A 22,703-nucleotide genomic window follows, 5' to 3' on the forward strand; every position below is an offset into this window, starting at 1 on the left:
CATTAATCCACAGTTTTCTGTCCAAAGAGAACAAAATTGAATGGAAACCAGTCCTCACATTAAAAGCTATTCAAATCTAGCAAGTTCTATCTGGTGCAGCATCTACACAGGGTTTAAAACTCCATCTATTTGCCTACTTAGAAAAGAACATGAATTGTATGTTCCACAACAACCCTGGAGATGCGAATCTTCCTTAATGCTGGTCTGTGTCTTGTGGTCATCATTTTGCCAAATGACCAACCAGCAGTGCACTTTTTGAACTTTCAAGACCCCCAGCACTGAACTTGAAATGCTCTAGGCCTTTGACATCTGAAGATTTGAGATGGTTCACTGTGGTCTTCATTAAGGTCACCGCTTTGTGACAAAGATTTTCAGTAACTTCTCCATTCAGGCACATATACAGATCTCAATCTGGAAGCTGTGAGCTTTCCTCAGGTTGGATCCCTGGGCTGCAAACTAAACTGTAGCCAAATATTTCTGTGCTTTGAGGGCAGGCTATAGAGCATCCATAGTTATATCCTGCGCTAAGAGAAAAACAGCAGCTTTAAATGATCTGGCTTGTACTTTAGAATAATTTTTAACACCATAATAATGGTTTTCTATGCATAGATTGCAGAAATTGATACTTTTATCAATGAAAAAAAAAAGTAGTATGAACATTTTCAGCTGTTCAAAGTCAAATGTAGTTTTTAAGCATTTATCTCTTTGGAGATTCCAGCTTAAGGGTAACAGGAATTGAATGTGCAACATGCAGAAATTGAATCACTTCAGATGAAAAAGAGGTCATCTTTAAGGCACTAGCATCTAATTCCATGTTTTTTTTGTTTATGACTAAATTCAAGGGTCAGCTAGAATACCCTGCACTTCAGAGCTAATGTCCTCTGAAGTCAAGTAGCCTTGGTATTCTGGGCTTACTTGCAAGTTAGAGTTATGATTGCCCTTGTGAGATGTTACCTTGCAGGCAGCTGAACAGCACGTATGTGTGAGCATTACACCTCTCTGAGTTTCAGCAGCTATTCGTTGTACGCCAGCATCTTTGAGACCTCTTGGTTTGCCCCTTGCAATCAGGACCAGCCACCCCAATCTCACAAAATGCTTTAAAGGCAGCCACATAAAAATTGTGCGTCCAACAGTTCCCAGAAGGCTAAGAGACCTATTTCCTTCCCTTTTCCCTCCACCTGACACAAGTCTGGTTACGCCACAGGCTAGGAGAGCTATAACCAAGCTCTGAGTACCAGTTAACTCCTCATATACCTGCATCAATATAAAGGTTTTGGTGTGCTATGCTGTCATCCGCTGGCATCTCAACACAGATGTGCGCACTAGCCAAGATGACAGAGAAGAAATCAGTCTTTCAGCCTTGCAAATCATCAGCCAACACATGTTCAAAACCAGAGCATTAAATATGTTGGGGTTTGCATCACTCCAAGCAAATAAATCCAGCTTTCACTTTACCAACAATTTTGTCTAACTAAAAAGGAACTTCTCACTCCCCTCTTGCTGCCCTAGGTGTATTAATTTTACAGGCAGGCTGGAGCTGCCTTTCCATCCCCCACTTGAGTAGAAGCTTTAGTACAAATACTACATTCTTCTGGCCCAAAAGGAAATGCTTGCTGCCTGCACTTTAACAGTTGAGCTGCACAGCACTCTGGGAAACTTAAATATGGCACAGTAGTTCTATTGTTTAATATTATTAAAACTGCTTGCTGTCTTGTGATTCTGCAAGGTCCTGGAGTGTAGCAATAAGCACTAATCTGTTTCATATCCACCAGCTAGTTCTCTTCTTTCTAGTGGATACCACTTGCTAGTTTTATTTTAGAGATGACTACAGACATATCAGGATACAATAGATCTCCATTATTGCCAGTTTTAGTTTTTCGTTACACACATGAACTTCAGTGACAGTTTTCTTTGAACCATCTGGATTTGAGCAGTCTGACTAAAAGGAAGTTCCAGTCTATCAGGAAAATTTCCAATTCCTTTATGTCAAACAAACTTTCATGGCCCTGTCTACCAATGCAGTAATTGCCATAAACAGACCAAGCAAAGCACAAAAAGTACAGCACAAAAATAGCACAAACCACCCAGTGGGTCTGCTAGGCTTCCTAGAAGACCTCTATTTTGCCCTAAGCCTCCATTTGTTAAGGAACAAACTTGCTTTTTCTATTGTTATGAATAACCCATCGTTTGCACTGGCACAGTTCAGGCTTTACTGACTATAGTAATTTTTATTCTTTCCTGCCATCCATTATCACAAAAGCAACATTTCCCAAGCAGTGTCAAATGACCTGCAGCAAACTGCTGTCAGATCACAGCTGAGCAGGCAGCAAGCTGAGATTTCCCCTCCTGACCAACTCAGAACTGCACGTGAGCTCCTGTCATTGCTATTTTATCTTACACATCTCCAGTCTTCCCATATGTGGGCATCCGGGATGGGCCAGCTGATTTTAGTCCCCTGAGACTGGATACTGACAGTATGGAGCTGCCTCCTTCTTCTTCCCCATTCTTCCATCCATCTGCCACACACAACAACTTTACATAGCTTACTCAGGTGTCTGTGAACCTGCTGGACACCACTGGCATGTGGTGTTCTGCATGGTCCAAAAGGCCTGCTCTGCCCACTTTAGGTAAGAACAAATTCACTTGTGCTCTGTCCAGTATCCTGCTTGGGAACTGCTCTAAAAGAGAGCAAAGATGCAGTCGCCAAGATGTGATTTCACAGGTAGAATAAATGCCAAGTCAGTGGGACAGAGGCCAGTACAGAGAAAGAGAAACGTTCCATACTGGTAATAAACATTTCAGTATTTTTATTTATTGAATTCAGGTTTCCCAGGATGACTGCAAGCATCTACTGACATTTGAGAAAACCAAAAGAGAGGTTCTTGGCATGCAAGCCTTTTCTCAATAGAAAACTTTGTCTGCAGTAAATGAAGACTCGAGATTGCAGGAATATTCAAGAGGTCTCTTTAAAAACTACAAGAAGTTTACAGTAGTGCATCCTTTTTTCACCCTAAGGTTTAGCATTAATTTTGCTTGTTCACACCAATGACCAATCCAACGGGTTAACTCCAGGCTTTATCATAAGGAGGAAAACAGACAAATGGATTCCAGGTCTGGGGATTCCTTCTTTCTTTTGACTACTCTGAACTTCACTGGCCAAGGGGATGACTGACTGGTTTCCTCCAATACAGATACCTCTTCATTTCTGACGACCTACAGGGTAGTTTGAAACCTGACACTGGTTTTCTGCTCAGTCTGGTTCAGTAACATACAGTGCTTCTGCCAGCCCACAGACTCATTAAGTATTACATGCTCAGTAGATGGGATCACTCTTTTTCCTTAAGTACAGTAGAACCTTTCTACAGTTATGCCAATCCCCCTAAACTCTGCATGTCTTTAATGAAGTGGGGATTTCATTATTATCAGGATTGCAATTAAGTAGAATTTGATGCAGCAAAGCAACTTTGCATTCTGATTCTCTTGTAAACAGAATTTCACTCTATCAGGATTTGTAGTAAGCACAATCCATTTTATTTAACTTAGAAAAAAATCCATTTGAAATAAATAACTATACTATTATATATAGTATATACAAAGCAATCTCTGCACATTCTGCCTACAAGTCGCGATTCCTTTACAAAAGAACTGCTGAATATGCCAAAGAAGACACTGCTGCTATAAAATGAGTTAATAGCATGATTTTCCCTTTAGAAATACACAAGCAACCTATATGTTGCCACCTCCTTGTGAAGTTTCACGGGACTAAAGCTGTGGCAATCAAAGTCTCAGCAGAGCAGTCTCCCATGAGGCAGCTCTTTAATAAACAACCCATCAGCAAGGAAGCCCATAAAGCACTCTACCACTGTAGTCATTAACTGGGAAACAAATCCTTCTGGGTATCAAATATCCACTTAAGATGAAATCCTGCCCCCTGTAAAGTTCATTGACATGAGTACTGTCTAGATACACTCTCTCCAGGTACACTGTATTTCTTCGATAAAGTACAAGGACCATAATTATGCAGATAGTAATCTATAGATGTCAGATAGCCTCATATAAATTATTGATATTTCCAGGAAAGAGAGACATTATCTGAGATACTTGCATTAGATACTTTTTACCAGTTGTATGATGGCAGTGAAACTTTCACAGGCAGTCTTGCCGCAGTTACAAAGTTTAAAGGAAACTTTTGTAACATGAAGGGATAAGAACATGGGGTTAAGCAGAAAAGATAGGAAAACATGGAATAAATCTGTAATTTCAACATGTGCATTCACCTGCAAACTGCATAGTCAGATAAATGCTGTATAAAACCACGAACACTTAGGAGGTTTCAGCTAGCAGTGGTTAAAAGGTGCATTTGGCTGAGCAGAAGTGGACGTTGCATGTGTCATTTGGACAGTGATTTTAAAACAGTTCTTATCTTCCCTATAATGTGGGTAGGATGTCAGGAAATCTTTTACAGAAGCTTTATCAGCCTCCTCAAGTTTCAAGTCCTCAGACCCTACAGTGGGCCCTTCCACAGGCGTGTATGAACACTAGAGCACTGTGTGTGACCTTTGAAATACGCAGGTTCTCTGCTCCCCACAGCAAGGACTTAAAATGTGAGCAGAACAGAGTCAAGAGTAGTGCAGCAGAAGTTTCTCAAATATTAGGACCACCTTCTGCACAATTTTATTGACACCTAAATCTATCCTGCTCATCTGAAAAAGTCTGATGTTGTAGCTGAGAGCTGCACACTTGTCCTATGACGGGAATCATGCTGGAGCTGTGCATACATGAGGAGCCTGGGCCACTCTGTCACTTCCACAGAGCTCATGGTGCATCACTTAGTTCGGCAGCAATATCCTCATTTCACTTGGATAACAATGATGAATTAGAAAATGCAGCTACATGGGAAGACAGAGGCTCCACTTTGTCATTATATAATGAAATGGTGTCAACCTGTGCAAAGAAAACTGGCATCCACCCAAAACCAATCTCTCGAGACAGAAATTCTGGCATCTGACAAGATGAAGCTCATTTATTCTGTTTTGTAACTATCTGAAACATGTTTCCACCCTGAACATTTTTGCATTCTCACTCTGCTGTTTTTTCTAAGAAGGATGCAATGGGCTCACGCCTTCTGCCGCGAGCGCGAAAGCTTTACGCCAAAGGACAAACAAGAGAAAATAGCCACTGAAGTCCTGTCTGGCGACACCAGTAATAAGTTCACAGTCACCGTTTCCTTCTTCCTCTCCTGCACCAAGTGTTTCTTCCCAGACAGCAATCCAGACTGCTGATAGCTCTGGCAGGGAGCTTTTACCAGAAATTTTAGCAGGAAACGTTAATTTGCAAGCCTCGGTGTCTTCCCCAGGGGAAGACGCACGTATCTGCACAACCAAACCACGGGGCCCCAGAGCTCCTCAGACCTGCCTGCAACACACAAAAGAGAAATCCCTCTGTATCTCTAGCAAAGCTGAGTAAAAGCCAAACTGTGCTCATTTGTTTTCTTTTGCCTTTTCCCCCTAGGCAATGAAATACTACAAGAACATCCAAAGCAAACAGAAAAATTCTATTAATGAAATATCCGAGCTAGTGCAGTTCCATGGCGTAATTCCGAGCTCAGCTGGATTTCTAGGACACAGAACCTTGCTGGAAATTTGTAAGACTAGAATAAAACAAAACCATTGCTATGTGTAAAAGTCCTACTGCATTTCTATAAACCAGTTTAGTGGTAAAGATAGTCTGTGTAAAACAGTAAATATAACACATACATTGCCAATAAATTCAGTATCAGGGATAAATAGTTTTCTAGTATAAAGTCTAATGTCTCATGTAGCAGAGATAAACCAGACTCACTTTATTAACAGTTCCAATAAAGCTGCAGCAAAACTACGGGTCACTTGGAGAAATGAAAATATAAACAAACCTATAAATTCATTAAAATCTGATGTAGATTGAACCCTTGAATCAGACAGATCACCTGATTTGTTTTTCTTCCTCTATGAACTTCAAACATACAGATGTAATTACTTACTTACAGATGTAAGAGAGAACAGTGTCCTCGATTAGGAAAGCTTTTATCAATCATGGGAAGTTTCATTTAACTTGTTTTATGTGTTTGCATGTTCCTTTGAGCCAGGACAAATGTTCTTACCACATTCATATTTATGTGGTTAGCAGATTTTTCTGCATCTCTTTTGTCTTTATCCTCTAAAGACAAAACAAATGGTGTGCTGCTAAACGCTGAACTTTGCAACTCTAGTACTATGTTGCAACAGGAATATATTTTGACTAACTCTATGAGCCACTAACATATACAGTCTAAGCATCTATCATGGAACACCAAAGTTCTACTTTTTTTCTTCACTGCTTAATTTGAACCAATATGTCGAACTCTGGATGACACTGAATATACAAGATGTAAAATTTTATCCAGTTGTACTTTGTAATCTAATTTTTCTAAGAACATTCAAATGCATTCCAACAAAATAAACCTTCTGTGAAACAGCAGGAAAATATTAGAGGTGGCATCAAACCACTGCTCTATTAAACATAAATTACTCACAGTATGTTCCCCACAAAACAGAGTAACAAAATTTGCAGGCCACAATATGAGGTTGTACCCAGAAATACTTTCCAGATGAAGCAAGCAAGATTTGCAGTGGTTTCATGACACAATTGACAATTTCCTGCTATTGGAAGAGCAATTCTCTAGTGCATTTGCTCCCTCCTTGCACACCTCCTGTTCTGAGTTCAGTGAGCAATGACAGCTAAAAAGAGCACTCATACAAACAGAAGGTCCATCTCTGCTCTCTGTGTCCTTCCATCTCTTGTGCAGCTGGCCCTGAGTGCTGAACAGCTGATCACCTGTGAATCATTTTGTCACACAAATCTAACACACTGCGTACCAAGCGTGTGTGGCATTTCAGCCCCATGCCCCCTCTTTATTCTTAAATAACACAACCCCGACACTGCTACCGATATACTCTTTGGGAAGAAAGTAAAGTATGGCTTCTTTGAACCACAAACTAGTAGTACTTAAAGCATTTAAGATTGCTCTGTTTGTTTTACAAGAGAAACCCCTATTTGGGAATAGTATTTTGCTGATGCTGTCAACTTGGAACTACAGGTGCCTCAATTCCTATCCCACATATTACATTTCTACTTCAGACTGCATTTTAAGACAGAATTTCAGTGTTAATGGCAATTTAGTAACTTAACTGATGATTTTGTTTTGCAATTCTCTTTCATATTTTTAGCCCATTCTATGATTTTTAAATCTGCATGGCATAGAGAGTTACCAGAACCACCATCTGACTGGCTTGCTACTTTTTCTAGTGTAAGAAGAATCTTTTGGCTCTGCTAGTCAATAAAAAACACTTCTCCCAAGTTCAACTTGGAGAATTTAGTTACAGCCTTTACAAGGAGCACTATGCAAATCAGTGTTTCCCACGTAAGCAGCTTTTCACAGTCTGCAGCAAGAAACACCTTCTGGTAAGTACAGACCTATTTTTTACAGTACATGATAACATATTTCCTTCGTGACATGTTCCATTATTTCCAGTATTTCTGTCATACAAGATTATTTTTATTTTCTTTTTAATCTAGTGATTACTGTTACATCACTGCAGTGACTAACAGTTGCTTTCTCAACACAACTCTCCCAGTCTCATCTGGAACTCTCCCAGTTTCATCTGGTTGGAAAAACTGTGTCCCTTTGACTGCAAGTCACTGTCAATGGTGAGAGCATTCATTTCACTCACTGTTCTGTCACCTAACACAAGACCGAACAACTGGAACCTCAAGCTGGATGTATCAGCACCCTGGGAGTCAGAGGCAAACATCTGGAACTTATTAGAAATAAATTGAATTACATATTTTGAGGAGTTTTAGCTTGCACCTGTACTTACAAATCTCCATGAGGGCAAGTTATGAATAAATTTAATAAGGAGCAGGAGGCAGAAAGCTGATTCTGAGCCCTTCAGTTCAACCCCTGTCAATGGCCCCAGGAAGAATGTCCATACTAAGATGCCCTGAAGGCACATTTTGTTCAGAGTTCTCTTCCCCTGGAGGTTAAGGAATACACCATATTAGGCCTCTTGGGGCACACCAAGCTTTCAGTGCAAACCTTTAGACAGCCCTGTAGAGCAGTTTGGATGGCAGGGCATGCCCTCTTCATCCCCTCTCTCTGATGATGGTGTGCTCTATCCAGCCTTACAGTCCACACAGGCTACTGGGAGTTTTGTCCACCTTTGCCAAGGGGAAAATGTAGCCCTGAAAGTTACTTCTGCTGTTGGTAACACCATGAATGGTTCAAACTTCAGCAGAAGCTGTGAAGGGGAATGGAAAAAAGGACAAGAGGAATTTACGAGGGCAGTACAGCAAACAGAGTAGTGATGGGGGGGCAGAGGTCAAAAGAATCGACCACCACTATTATCTGATAGGATGGCACAAAGGTACGGGATGAACCTCCAAAAATAAGTAGAGAAGGGAACAGGGAATACACAGAGAGGAAGACAGGCAGGGGAGAAACAAAGAGAGAGAAGCCCCTGCCAGTTGTTTGGATGAAGTGTTACCTTTGCCTAGGCACTGAACTCATTGTCTGCAGCCGTCTGCTTTCCTGCTTCTTTCCTGAGCCTCCCTATGTGCAGACAAGTGCTTGTTCCAAATCGGAAGGTGACTGATATGAGTCCTGTGCTATGGGCAGGTCTACACTATAGTCAACTTCACTATTCTTACTTGTGCAGAGTACAAGGTTTTCACTGACTTTTAGTCTGTAAATTGAACACATCTTATCGAGCTTGGCAGCCTATCTCAGGGAATATTCATATTTAGGGATTGGTATGACTGTAATGAGACAATCCCACTGAAAATGTAATCAAACACCTGGTGATGCAAAGCAAATTCACACAGGTATCCATGGCCAGTTCATTACATACTGACTATGGGCCACATTAGGGGTGCAGGATGCTGATGAACAGGAACTCTGTACTGGGCAGGACCCAGTTATATTGCCTTCTGATCATAAAAGAAGATACTGAGGAAAAACAGCTTTTTTTCATTTCTGCACAGACCCAGGCATGAAGAAGTCAGAAAAGACAAAGAGAACTCAGCATTTCGATGAGGTGACAGACCACATGCTCCACACTCAGTACTTCACACACTCAGACTATTTTCAGTTACTGAAAACATTACTGGGACAGTGTAGTGAAACTGAATGTAGCAGAGAAAGGCACTAGGCAAAATGTTCTGGTTTAAACCTTAAAAATAAGATGAACTTAACCGCCCCAATGGTGAGACTGTTCCTTATATACCTCTCCAGCATACCCTGTTGGTCTGTCATCAGATGCTCCCTGACTTCTTCACTGCTCTGCGGGACAAATCCAAATGTTCTGAACTGCATTGTTTTCCTCTTTCTGTTTGGTTGCAGTTGTTTGGTTTGTTTTTTTTTTTTTTTTGTTTGACTGGGTTTTGTTTGATTGGGGTTTGCTTGTTTGCTTGTTGTTTTAATAAAGGACCTTAGAAGATTTCTTACAAGACCTGCTTTCATGAAGCGATCAAGTGCTCTTTGCCAAACACACAAGCTCTTTGGAGAAAGGAAAAATAGGGTTTGGAGATGGAGTAACTCTGGGGAGAGCCATCTGGAGTATGCCATGACAGACCTACAGAAGAGGTAGAGCTCAACAGCTGTAACACCTAGTCCATAAAACCCCATCAGTTCAAACTGTATTAGTACTGTACAGTAATGGCAAGAGAGCAATAAGAAGTTATGTTGTACTTCTTAGGGCACTAGTGAGACATTTTTCTTGATGGTGGGAATCATCCAGGTCTATTACTGTAGGCTTTCAGCTGCTCTGAGAAAACTGGGAGCTAATGATGATCTTAACTGAACTGAAACTTTTAAAACTGCTTCTCATATCATATAAAGACTCATCACTGTATTTAGAATGTCCTGAGCCTTAGGCATAAAAAACACTGCAAATAAGATGAACTAATCAAGACTCAAGTACCATAAAGCAAAGAGCGAGCCCTGTGAAACCACCCACAAGGTGGTTTCTTTTTTGCAACATGTGCTTCCTCTGGCTATGGATGACAGGAGGTCATGATGATGATGATGATGATGATGGTGATGTTAGTATTATTGACTAGAGCTGCCCCAAGCTTTGTCTGGAAAAACTGTTGAACTGAGGTCTGCTCTGCTCATCACTGATTCTTGTCCAAGTGGAAGTTAATAACCCTGTGGCACTGGCCAAAATCAAGGAAACCAAAAATGTGAGGGGATCAGACCCCTGGCAGAGTTTCAGTACTCCTGAGCTCAGCAACCAGACTGCTACGCTAGCTAGCAGAGGAACTAATGATGAATGCATTGTTGACAGTTCCTCTGTCTACAGAATTACAGCATTAGCAACTTCACAGTCAACAGCTTGCAGAATGTTTTGCAATACCTGGATGGAAGTGTTTTCACACATACATCAGACAGCACCACATTATAAACTATTTCAGGCTGCTTTCAGGAAGATATGAAAACACACTAGTGGGGAAAAAATTAATTCAAAAGCCGTTAAAAAAACCCCACAACCTGAAACAAATATGGGGTTTTATCACTGCTCGATATTTATATTGTCAGCTTTATCCTCATGGTAAGTAGGCAGCTCTAGTTCACAACTGAACACCTACTTTATTTATTTAGCTACACTGCATTTAACCTTACATCCTGTCTGCTGGGTGCATCCGGCCCCACAGACCTCCATGCAGCAAAGTGTTAGCATGAGGTGGGGGAGCTACTTTCCACAAGCCAAAAAACAGGAAATTTGATGACATTGTTCAGTGAGCAGACGTCAGCAGAGAGTGATACAAAAGAGTAAACAACTTCCTAGCAGCAGCAGACAAATGGGCCGGAACTACTGGAATCCTGTGATGTCTGGTGTGCTTTGCATGAAAATTACTGTCTCAATGAAACAGGGAGAGAGCTTTGGCTGATGCAGATTGGGGCTGCTCCCCGGATATCTAGGAACTACACCAATTTGGTCTGTTTAAGATCCAGCGCCAAGTCTTTACAATTATGATCCTGAAAACATAGTTTTTGAGAATTCATATTGTTGATATTCTAAATATTTTGTAAATGTTCTCATTTTAAAACAGTTGATTTAAATAAGAAGAATAATTAAGTAAACAGAGGCAGTGTCAGAAATGCAGGCTCCATTTCACTATGATCATACTACCATCAGTCTTACATATACATACCATATATATACACAATAATATATAATATTCTTGTTGAAATACTTCGATATGAAGGAAGCTCAGCACTCTGCTGGTGGAACCAAACAGTAAGCATGACATAGCCTTTCTGGATTTCTGTGTTTGCTTTGTGGAATCTGCTCTTATATTTTCCAGCTATGGGCAAACGTCAAATATGATCTGAAAAAACTACCTGTCAGCTAAGTGTATGATGACTCAAAGACAGGTTATAGCAGACAGAAGGGAAGCGTAGGGGAAGACATTTTTGCTCTAACTGAATGTCATTCTGCTCATCTCTGTTCAATTTCAACATCTCTTAACTGCAAGTAGCAACATTTGACCCCTTACCACAAATGTGGAGCTTCACTATTCATTCCAATCAACCGAATCAAGGAAATGTCACCCTCTGGAAAAACCCTCCTCCCCACTCATTTATTTGTAAGAGACCACTGAGGCATATCATCATTCAAGTCCTCTTTGCCTGTTGAGCTATCCCTTTCAAAGTGATGTAGAGAATTAAGTCCTGTTCTAAACAAGTTAGTTCTTAAATTCTTGACAGACTGTCCCACCAGGACCTTGGGAACCTTACAGAAAACACACAGGGATGTTCCCCAGGAGAATGCAATTTAGGAGGTACAATCCCAGCACTTTCCTCTCACCCAGGTATCCCTCCTAGCCAAAATCTAAGCAGAACAGACTCTTAAGATGAAAATAAGCAGCTAAATTTAGAGCTGTTCATGAGACTGCCCTACTGTCAGTAACAGAGAGAGGGAACAACAGGAAAGAGCCAGATGCTTCTCAGCTCTCCTTGCCAAATTCTCCTCTCCTCGGAGACAAAAAATGTAGTATGTAATTCTGGGGAGGAAGACACACCAATAACCATGTCAACGCTGCAGTCAAATGAAAAGGCAAACATACTGGGCCAGATCTATCTGCAAAATAATTCTAGTGATATGAGCAGACTTTGTTCTTCCTAAATACTGGCAAGTAGCCACAGGCTAACAAAAGGCTAGACAAAAATACATAAATAAAACCACACATCCAAAGAGCAACAAATGCCAATAAAAAACAGCAGGTCTACAAAAAACCCAAAACTGCTTCTCATTCCTCACTCTACCTACACCAGGATTTTCCTGGTTTCAATTAATCTGTTATTTCAGCAGAGCATGACTTTCCACCAGTTCTGTGATTCTTCCCTAACTCTTCAGGTTGAGTGTAAGAAGGGCTTAGAAAACAAACTCCTCTCTGAAGCTAATCAGTTTCAATCGTCCTTTATCTTTGATTACATACAAGATTAAAAATACATACATCATTAGTAAAATCTTCCAAGAATAAGCAAATCAGTCTGGAGTAACTCCAAAGTATTTATCAGAGAATGATATTCACCTGGGTGTGCAACCATGTCAAGAAGTTAATCTTGTCAGAAGACAGGTTTTCTGCAAAACTCACATGGCTTCAGGATGAAAACATTATTTACCACAACTCTCTTTCCAGCCTTTCACTCCAGTAAGGCTTATGGCTAATACATGTCTAGGGAAAGAAACCTGGCTCTGACCTGCAGCAACAGTGATGATGGTGGTGTGACATGACCCAAGTGTCACATGTCTATACAAGTCTGTCATTTACACGGCACACTTACTCAGGGCCTTCCATTGTTAAGCACTGATTTATATCAATAGAGGTGAACACGGTGACCAAAGGCAGACAGAATGTGGTTTTAAATAGAAATGAAACTATGGAATCCTATTGTGTGCAAGCACAGAAGCGAGAACACCATAGGAAGGGTGGGTGGCTGTGCTGAGCGATCTGCTGATAGAGGTTACTATCTCTTCTTGATAGGGTCTGGCAAAAAGGACAGTAACTCCTACAGGATTTCCCTCCCCGTTTTCAATGGTCTGAGGCCCCAGACTAGCAGGTATGACACAAAATACAAAATGTTTTCCAGTTATCTCTACAATGCCATACCACTGAGATTGATTTTGCAAGCCAAGCCACCATTTGCAGCTTTTTCCTGTGCAGCTTAAGTAGAGAAATACTTTCAACTTTCTGTGCCTGGTGTATCTGTCATTATTACCTATGTTCAATTAATCTTTTATGCATGATTTTGTTCCATGGAAGTGTATTTTGAAATTTTACTTCTACAGGGGAGTATAAAAGCACCTTCTAATCAGATTAAACAAGTATCAGAAACCCAACCTAAGTTTATGGGGGAGTTAACCTGGAGACCACTAACTGTAATATTCCCTACATTTTACACCTATTTTGAGTCATTTTACGTTAAATTAGCAAATGGACTAAACTGAAGTATTTCCTGATGTAAAAAGAGTACTTGTCAGGAAAAACGAGAGCTCCATGGATTAGATGCACCTACCATTCACCCATCCACAAAAGGGAATGTGTTTCTTACAGGATCACTGCACAGTGGTAAGCTTTGTTTCCGTGGAGATTTTGACATATGGCTCAAGTTAGACCTTAAATTAGAATATTCCTCTTTGAATTGAGAAATGATCTTTCTGTGCAAATGAATAGTGTATTCAGCGTGAATAAAGCTTCTGCTATTGCACAGTTCGTCTTATCTACTGATGTCATTTCCTCTTAGCTGCTTCTGTAATATTAATAATCACCATACAGCCAAAGAGGTCATATACTAGGAATGTATACTTTAAAATTCTTCAACATTGCAGAGGAGTTTGAACAAAACAAAATGAAATCTATGTTTCTGGCTGAATGACTTGCAAGGAGTGGCTTTATGCCATTTAAAGGTGGGCATAAAGAAACCTGTCTGCTTCAGGGAAAAAGACTCCAGGCTGCAAGAGAAATGCAAGAGTTTAACATGGAAAGGAAAATAACTAATGAAGAGTGAACCTAACCATATTTAAAAAGAAAAAAAAAATGGTCATGAACAAAGTAATCATGCTGATACAAGCAAAGGATCACACAAAGATTTAATTTATGGATTCAGGGTGTTTCTGATGCACTTCTTGATATTTTTTGCCTAAAATGACTTTCAGAAGTGGCTTCTCTTTTCGAGAACAAAGTGGAGCAGCTTCCTGAACACAACATTTCAGCAGTCAGTTCCTAGCTGCACAGACACTTGAAGGATCCCCACTTACCTGCCCAGCTGAAAAGCAAGAAACAAAAAATGCAGGTGTAGAAAAATTGATGTTTTTAAGGAGACTGATACCTTTTAAGGTAACTGCCTGCTATGAACATCTTGGAAAATCTCAGACTAAAAAGCTGGGGTATCATTTTTGTGGATATTCCTTCTTGGTGGGACATTGTTTCACACCTTTGATTTATAAAAATCCTTCATTTCACAATATATAACTCAGAATGAAGCATTTTTCTCCTTGAAAAAAAAAGAAAATCACTTTCTAGCAAAAAAACAAGTGTTTCTGCACAGAAAATTTAGAAAGCAGATAGAATACTACATACAAAATGCAAATTTAAAGAGGAGACAAGCTCTAGGGTACACTGGAGTGAAGAGACATTAAGAGCAGAAAAATGACCTCTTGAGAAATGGTGTCAAAACGTAGTAGCTGGGAGCTTTCACAATAAGCTGACAAAGAAAAAACATGAGTAAGATCTAGCTAAAGATAGCAGTGATCCCTCACAATATTAAAGCAACAATTTCTTCACAAATACGGTGGGTTTATGTTTTCTTTTGGGTGAATATAGGTCTATGACATAGACACTCTGCTCTTATGTGCTGGAAATAACTTTAAGTATTCCAGAGCATGGAAATACTCTTCTGGGAGAGTTCCAAACACTGATTTGACAAGGTCTATGAACCAAATAGTTTTGGATATCTGATTTTCTTCCTCATAGTACTTCATGTTCTCCCCACATTTTCTTTATTTCTCCACTTGTAAGTGCCAATGTTACCAGATCTAGAATTTCTTTAATGGATCTGAAAAGAATTGATCATCCCCTCAAAGGCAGAGTTCCAGTTCCTGGGGTCATGTGACTGCATGAGAATGTGGTTTTCTTGACAAAAAGGTTACTTCTGCCTCTTGCAGTTGCAGATGAAAGTTTGAATCCCGAATATTTGAACATCCAAATGTCAGCAGAGAACCAAAATGTACTGCGAGTTAAAAGGAAAAAGAAATAATTCCCAAGCTTAGTGCACTTTTTTTTCTGTCTGGCATAGTGATTTTTAATCCCCTGGAGCTGTCAGTACTGCATCAGCACAGCAGAAACGGGTTACAACTGCTGCAGGACTTCAGTCTGAGCAAGAAAGGCAGTAAGTGCAAAGTAAAACAGGGTAAAAGGGCAAGGATCAGCCTGATTACATCCTGTGCCCAGAGTCAGACCCTCAGTCAATACTCAAGACAGCTCTCTTCAGCACTCAATTCCCAAATACAGGACTGCTACTTTTCAAATGAGACATACAATAGGAAAACCAGCATTTTGATTATCACACATCTAATAGTCTCAGATGGACAGAAGTAACCTGAGCTATCATGTATCATAAAGAAAGACCAAAGGCAGAAAAGAGCTGGTTCCACTGCATGCACTGGCAGAGCAGCAAACACAGAAACTGGTAAGCCAGAACAAAATGTAGCCAAAGATGAAGGACCATCTTCACAGGGCAAAGAAGTCAGTCAATAATTTACACTACAAGAAAAGATTATACTTTTATACTTTCACAGGGCAGAACATCCTATCACAGAGCTAGAAGGCCTCTGCAGAGGTTATCTAGATCATCGTCTGTCTCAAGGCAGGATTAATATAGTTATGTCACCATTAACACATAATTTGCCTAAGCTTCTCTTAAGCTCCATGATTCTCCCAGCAATCTACTGAACTGCTTCACTGTCCTGTTTGGAGGTTTTGCCAACTTACAAAACTGTAATATTCTCTATAATTAAGGCTGAATATAATATTCCTTGCCCTATTCACCACGGAAATGAAAAATGTGTTATTCCCTCCCACTCTGTAGCAGCCTTTTCAGATTTGAAGGCTGGTTAGTTTCTAGAAGTAAAGGATTTATTTTCCTTTAAGTCAAATCATTAAAAAAAAAAAAAAAAGGAAAAATCAACACACACAAATAAAGGCTGTAAACATTGTTATGGTAACTGTATAAGGTGCATTTTGTGAGCAGTAACTCAAAATAGTTTGAGCACAACTTATGGCAAGGATTACAGGGGGATTCAGGCACATACAGATAAGCAGCTGGACACAGAAAATTTATCTGATGATCTTTACCAGTTGAATCCCAATTTCTAAGAAATGCCTAGAGAGAGTACAGGCCCTAATTTAAATGGAAACTATTCTATTGAAAACCAAAGCCATGCATCTCCACTGAGAAAGGACCATGTCCAGGTCAACACACAAACATGTCGTATTAAAACTAAGAGAATTTTAAGTTAGGTTTGTCCATAAGTGCTTGCTGAATCATGGCTTGGTGTGGTACACAAGGAAGTTTATAACACACATTCATATTCAATCAGACAACCTAGACATTAGAGGAATTACATCTTGCTCTTAGGATTGCACTCAGACTGATTCTGTCAATCCCCAAAGAGAATTTCACTGTTCATTACAACAGCTGGGATTAACTACGTACGCTAGTAAAGACACTACAAATCCTAGCAGGAGGGAACAATATAATTACATTTCTCACAGATATTTCAGAATGAAATACACAAGAACTCACAAAAGCAGTTTTCATAGATTCATAAAAGGAAAGGGAAAAACTTACTGGAAAACAACAGACTGGCCACACTTATCTTACTTAATTTGAATGAGGCTCTAGCAAACCAGAAAGTATAAAGGAAATAGTTGTGTAATGCCTAATGACTGCCTAGAATGGAAAAATGCTGCTTCTTTTATCTTGGCTTGTTATAAGGGGATGGGTCAGAGTACAACACAGCTTAAATAGGAAATCGTGCCTATGATCAACTGGGTTTTTTAAAAGCTGTGTGTACATGATTTACAGTACCAGGTTAGCCATGAACCATGTTGAAAATAGAATCATTTCTACTTGCTAGGAAGTTGTGGGTTTTGCCTTGTAACACAGAATCAGTAAATTTACTTTTTTGCAACTAAGCCGAAGAAGACAGGGTAAGTATTCACTTGAAACTAAGAAATAAAAGCAGCTACATCTATTTGATACTGATAAATCCATATCCCATCTCTTTGTTCTCTGACATACATTAAACAACTACTGCAAATCACATGGACATTGTCATTATCATATTCTTCCGAAGCTTCCCATTTTCATGTATCTCACGAGCATTGGAGCACACCATGCAGGCAATGAACAAGGTCTGTGTTTCACTAAGTGGAATCTAAACAGAGAATGTTCTGCTCTCTTTACAGTCACTTCAGCATTTCATCCCAAATGAACTGGGTCAAGATATTGGAGGAGGTTTCTGTTCTGAGCTTTGCCTTTGGTCTCGTTGCCACTCAGCAGATGCGAGACATGCCATTCCTCAGTGCAGCTTCCCTGAACATTGCAGTGGCTGTCTTCCAAGAAATGCAACAGAAACAAGGTAAACATAGTCCTGGCCTAAAGAGCCACAGCTCTCTCAGTCCTGTCTCTGAGCTTTCGCAGTAGGAAACCAAGTTTTACACCATATAAATATGCTTTGAGTTTTTAGAAACAATATATTCTATTTTCCATTGTGATATTATGCCTTATATAATGCATATGCAAGGCATAAAATTCAGGCTAACATATATGAAGATATTTAAAATTCCATGCCAAGAAAAACACCTCCAGTACTTTTGGTCTTGAATCCTGCATTTCTTGTTCATTTAGCTTCAAACCCATGTCTTCTGAAGCAAAAGTACTTTAGCACACCAACGGTTTATTGCTGTTAGCATCCAACCACTACAACTACTAGCAACCAACTACTTTGCTCTATAAACGTAACCAACAGGATGAGCCCAGTTTGAGCTCTCCCTGAATTGTAGCTGGACTGCACACCAGGTGATTCTCCCCTTGTGCAGGGACACTTCTCAAGGTTTGAGATTCCTTACCTGAGACTAACAGAACCTTCCTTGCCTGAAGTGAAGACATCCCTTACTGACAACTGATACTTGGTTAGTGACTGACAGCACACTGAATTAATACTAACAGAGCATTACTAGTCCATGTAGCTATTCGATATGAATTGTTATATACTTTGTATAGATAATTCTATTAGACGTAAACCACTGTCCAAGTCTGAGACTAAGGTTGGACCTAGCTGCACTTTGGCTCCATAAGGCATATAGAAAGCCAAGGCGTGCACTCTGAACCTCGTGACTCACAGGAGGGTATTCCTTACCCTTTCTGTCTCTGTATGAATCATTCTAACTTGATTCTAACTAAATTTTCCTTTGTATGGCTCTTCCATGCAGTAATCAATAAGGTGAACATTTCCATCAAACTTACTCAATCTTGGTAACCCCTCATTAAACTTTGTTAAATTCCATCAAATTTACTGAATTCTGTCAAATTATTATTTTACCTTAATAAAACAAATTGCTGCTTCTCTGTTTTGAGTGAGGTGCATTCCACTCATCCATGGCAGCTAGAACAGCTCACACTCCAGGACAGAATAATAGCAATTAAGCCTCGGTCTTTATTCTAGTATTTTCTAGATATCTTTTTGGATGTAGGAATTCGTCACAGGTACCAAAGATCCAAGGCTACCCTGGGGTTAATGCATCCCTTCCCAATTCAGCCTATTCTCCATCTGGATATCATTCCTGTGACAGATGAAATCCATCCCTTTCTTTTGTTGTTTGTCCTTAGACAACAAAGAAAATTCACAAAGGGTCAAAATGTACCATCTCTGTTGCCAGCTAACAATTCCTTATCACCATTACTCATTTACACTGTTTATGTTTCCCTATTTCCATGGAAACAACACAGACAACTAAAAAGGGCTTGCATGAAATAAATCAATGGAGTCTGCAGACCTGAAAGCTGCTCAATTAAACAACAGTTCATGTCAAGGGGAAAGGGTGAGGGACAAAATCTGCAACACATTAATACTGGAGAGTTTTTTATCATTCACATACTAGTAATTGGCAAACATAGCATCTAAAGTAAACGGGCTAGTATAAAATTTAATAGGAAACATAGTACAAGGAGGGGGACTTGAATGAGATGGTTGTGATTGTTTATCATTGTTGTAACATATTAATTGAGTATTGATATTATATGCCAACTCCAAAAATTTAGCCTCTACCCCAATGACTCTGCAATCTAAGACCCAGCCCTCAATTCTTCCTTATACCAGTGTTTATCAACAACACACTTTTTTTCATATGAACAGGCTCACCACATGAGATGCAAGACTCACACAATCAAAACTTCACATGATAGACAACACATATTCAGAAAAAAACTCTATTAATGGTGATCTGCAAAACACTTTAGGGAGAGCTCTATAAAGCTCTGTTCTGCTCTGTAACGAACAAGGCAAGCTCTGTTCAGTTTGCCTTAGAGTTTTTAACCCGCTCTCCCTCGTTTTCCCTCTTCCCAAAACAACAAGCTTTACTACAGTTCTCAAAGCATATTTACTTTTGGTCTTTGTACATAAGTGCATCAGAATACTGATACGCTAACACAGTTGCCCAAAAAGAGAACTTTTAAGATCCACAGTTGTTTTAATCTAAATACAGGCGTTCCGTGCCATTTGGGATGTCCTGCTATCTTTCACATTACCTTCCCTGCTATAGCCATAGTTAACTGGGTTAGCATGCCTGCTTCTGACACCGTGTCTGTCAGCAACACTGGCAAACTTTTCACAACAGTAAATAAGGCCAAAGATACCAAGTGACAGAGGTACCTGGATTTCTAATGAGAAATGTGTCCCTCAATCTGCCTGTTCCCTGCTTTTCACAGTGTTAGCCTGGGTATGAACAACTTTACAAAATGAAGGCTGGAAGGATACATGACTGCTCTCTATGAAAATACTGGATCAGGAAAAAGCAAGCAGATAAAAGAACTTCTACTGATGCTAAAGGAAAACCTTGACACAAGAAAAAGGAGGTATCAACTCACCATAAGTAAGTTTAAATTTGAAATAAGGAGGATTAGAAACCCTCAGAAGAGGAAGGAACTGAAACAACCTTCTGATAGGAATGGGGTTAGGCTGACAAGTAATTAGCTTTGAGACAGTACAGGATGCATTTATGAAGGACATTTAATGCTGCGGCTGGCCATAATAGCAGAGGACTGACCTTCACGACCCAGGTCATTCCTCCTACTCCAGTAACTGTCTATACCCCCGGACACAGAAAAAGCCAAACCCCTGTTTATACTGCCTATACACTTGTTTTGTGCTTAATCCATTGCTACAGTAGCCAATGGAATACTGAACAAGTGCTGTGGAAAAAATATTAGTCCAAGAAAATACATTAAGCAAAAATAGAATAAGTCAGGATACCAAACACCCAAATGTGTAATATTTGAAATACAACTTTTAAAATCTTCCATCCGTAACTCCAAAGCAGAAAAATGCGAAAGTGATGGGGGAATCAAATCTTCTGGTTTATGTCTGGCATTAAACAGGTCATAAAAATTATTGACTTTGGCTCTTTATGCCTTTAATACATTAAAAAATAATTACAAGCATGCCCCGACTGAAAAGGCATCTCAGAATTCAGCATATGAATTTAGGGGCTTGAAGAAAAGCAATCACTCAGAAGCACACAGAGCTCATCCCAAAGAGGGGAGGACAGCCTGTACAGCCTCATGAATGCCAGTGCATCATACGAGACAGGCTTGTGTAGTCCTATGGCCAGGCCTAAAATCCTTTAATACTACCATTACTTCCACAGGTAGTCCTGGAAACCACAAGAGAGTTTCTTCGATTCTGAAGAAAAAGGAAAGAAAGAAGGTGTGATTGCTTTTCAGCCATCTGGGAGGGAAAGTGGTCCCAGGGACACCACACATAGTGTAAAGAGAAGCTGAATTCCTTTCAGTAAGTACTCTTACAGCATGCTGTAAGAGCTCCAGTCATTCCTGCTCCATACAGAGCTCCCAAACATACTGAAGGGGGGAATGGGACTGAGCCAAGCATTGCAACAAAACTTCAGGAATTACCTCCAGTTCTGGGTGCCTCCCATTTAAAGAACCTCAGGTGATATTCCTACAGCTGATATTCAAAAGGGCTGCAAATTCACTGCTTATTTTCTTACCTGGCCAGGCAGTGTGATTCCCAACTTTGCTGCTCCTCTCACATGACACTACACAAACAAGTGGGAGTCTTAGATATGCTCTGGGAAAGCAAAACCGAAGCTCCCTTTCTACATGCCGGCACAGAAGAAGCTGCCTTGCTTTACACTTACTCAACTCAGCTAGCCCCCCTTAACACTGCAATGACCAAAGACAAAATTTATCCTAATGGAAGATTTCACAGAAACCAAAGAATTTAGCATAAGTCTGCAGCACAAGAAGCTGGTTTTGGGGTGTTTTTTTTTTCCACTGTTTTCAAGTTCTGTGAAGCCCAGCTGAAAGTCAGCTTCTGAATTCTTGTAAAGGCACCCAAATGACACCTCAAAGCTAAAACAGACACACAGGCTTTGGTGCAGTCAGCATGTTCATTAAAATGATGTAATTCAGCACCTCTATAAACCTTAAAGTATTTCTAGGTTAAAAAAAAAGAAATCATTACTGTTAAAGTCCCTCTTCAAAATCATGTAATCCACCCTGGAGTTCTGCCACTTGAATGTCTTAGCTTATTTCTTCTCAGTATTTCATTCAAACTGCCTACCTGCAGGTTCAGAAGTTCTTCCATCAGCACCCAGTTTTGAAAACTGTTGTAATTACTTTCAACTGAGATCATATATAATAATCTGCTTGTTACCTCTTTGTTACAGTGTCCCACTGTGAACATACCAGCTGCATGAGGTACTGCAGCCCTCCTTCCCAGTTCAGGCACTCACAATTTTATCAGCTTTTGAAAGAGAAGTTGGGCTGGGTTTTGGCAGTGAAGCTGGAGAGAAACTGACTTTCAAGGACTCCCAGTGTGAAAACATTTGCAACTTTTTGTCCTAAAAGTCTAATCAGGGATGTGGCCATTTAAGGTCATCAAAAGATGAAGTTACAAAACCTCTCTGTTTACTTCTAGGGTTCTTGCATTCTTTTCTAACAGTTATTTGGATGGTTCAGTATCTAGACCATAAAGTAGACAAGATACAATCTACCCAGCAAGAATAGTCGTCGATAAAAGTACATTCATAGGATCCTGCGAACCTCATCAAAGAGTGTTACTAGATCAAAGGCATACATTTGCTCATTCACAAACTATCTACGCCTCATTTTACCATGGAACAAAGAGGCCAGTATCATTAATCAGTAGAAACTTGTCAAGCAAGGTTAAAGGGGGATCCCCACAACACTGCAACATGTAGACCATGGTGAATAAAGAGAACTTTCTGTCCTCATTTTTAGTTCTGTCTGCAGGTGCTTCAAGGCTGAAGCCTCTAGGAAGTCCAGCAGCAGCATCCATCTCCCTGGGGCATGGCATCTG

The 22,703-nt window shown here is 40.0% G+C and overlaps 1 protein-coding gene across 4 annotated transcripts in view; it reads right to left on the reverse strand.

The window, feature by feature from the left end:
- The window catches only part of PDE8A (phosphodiesterase 8A), a 148,014-nt gene that overhangs the window by 40,514 nt on the left and 84,797 nt on the right, over window positions 1–22,703 (reverse strand). Inside the window, exon 1 of one of the 4 annotated variants that reach the window (XM_061347311.1) lies at window positions 21,945–22,021. The exons of the other annotated variants lie outside the window; for them this stretch is intronic. Coding sequence (XP_061203295.1) covers window positions 21,945–22,016 — 72 coding nt within the window. The 5' untranslated portion in view covers window positions 22,017–22,021. Of the gene's footprint in view, window positions 1–21,944; window positions 22,022–22,703 lie in introns of those variants that run through there. 4 annotated transcript variants of the gene reach the window in all.

This window comes from Neopsephotus bourkii, unplaced genomic scaffold (assembly GCF_033783945.1).
Source record: "Neopsephotus bourkii isolate Nb327-2 ecotype Australia unplaced genomic scaffold, CSIRO-AGI_Nbou_v1 NB_318, whole genome shotgun sequence".
NCBI classification, from domain to species: Eukaryota; Metazoa; Chordata; class Aves; order Psittaciformes; family Psittacidae; genus Neopsephotus; species Neopsephotus bourkii.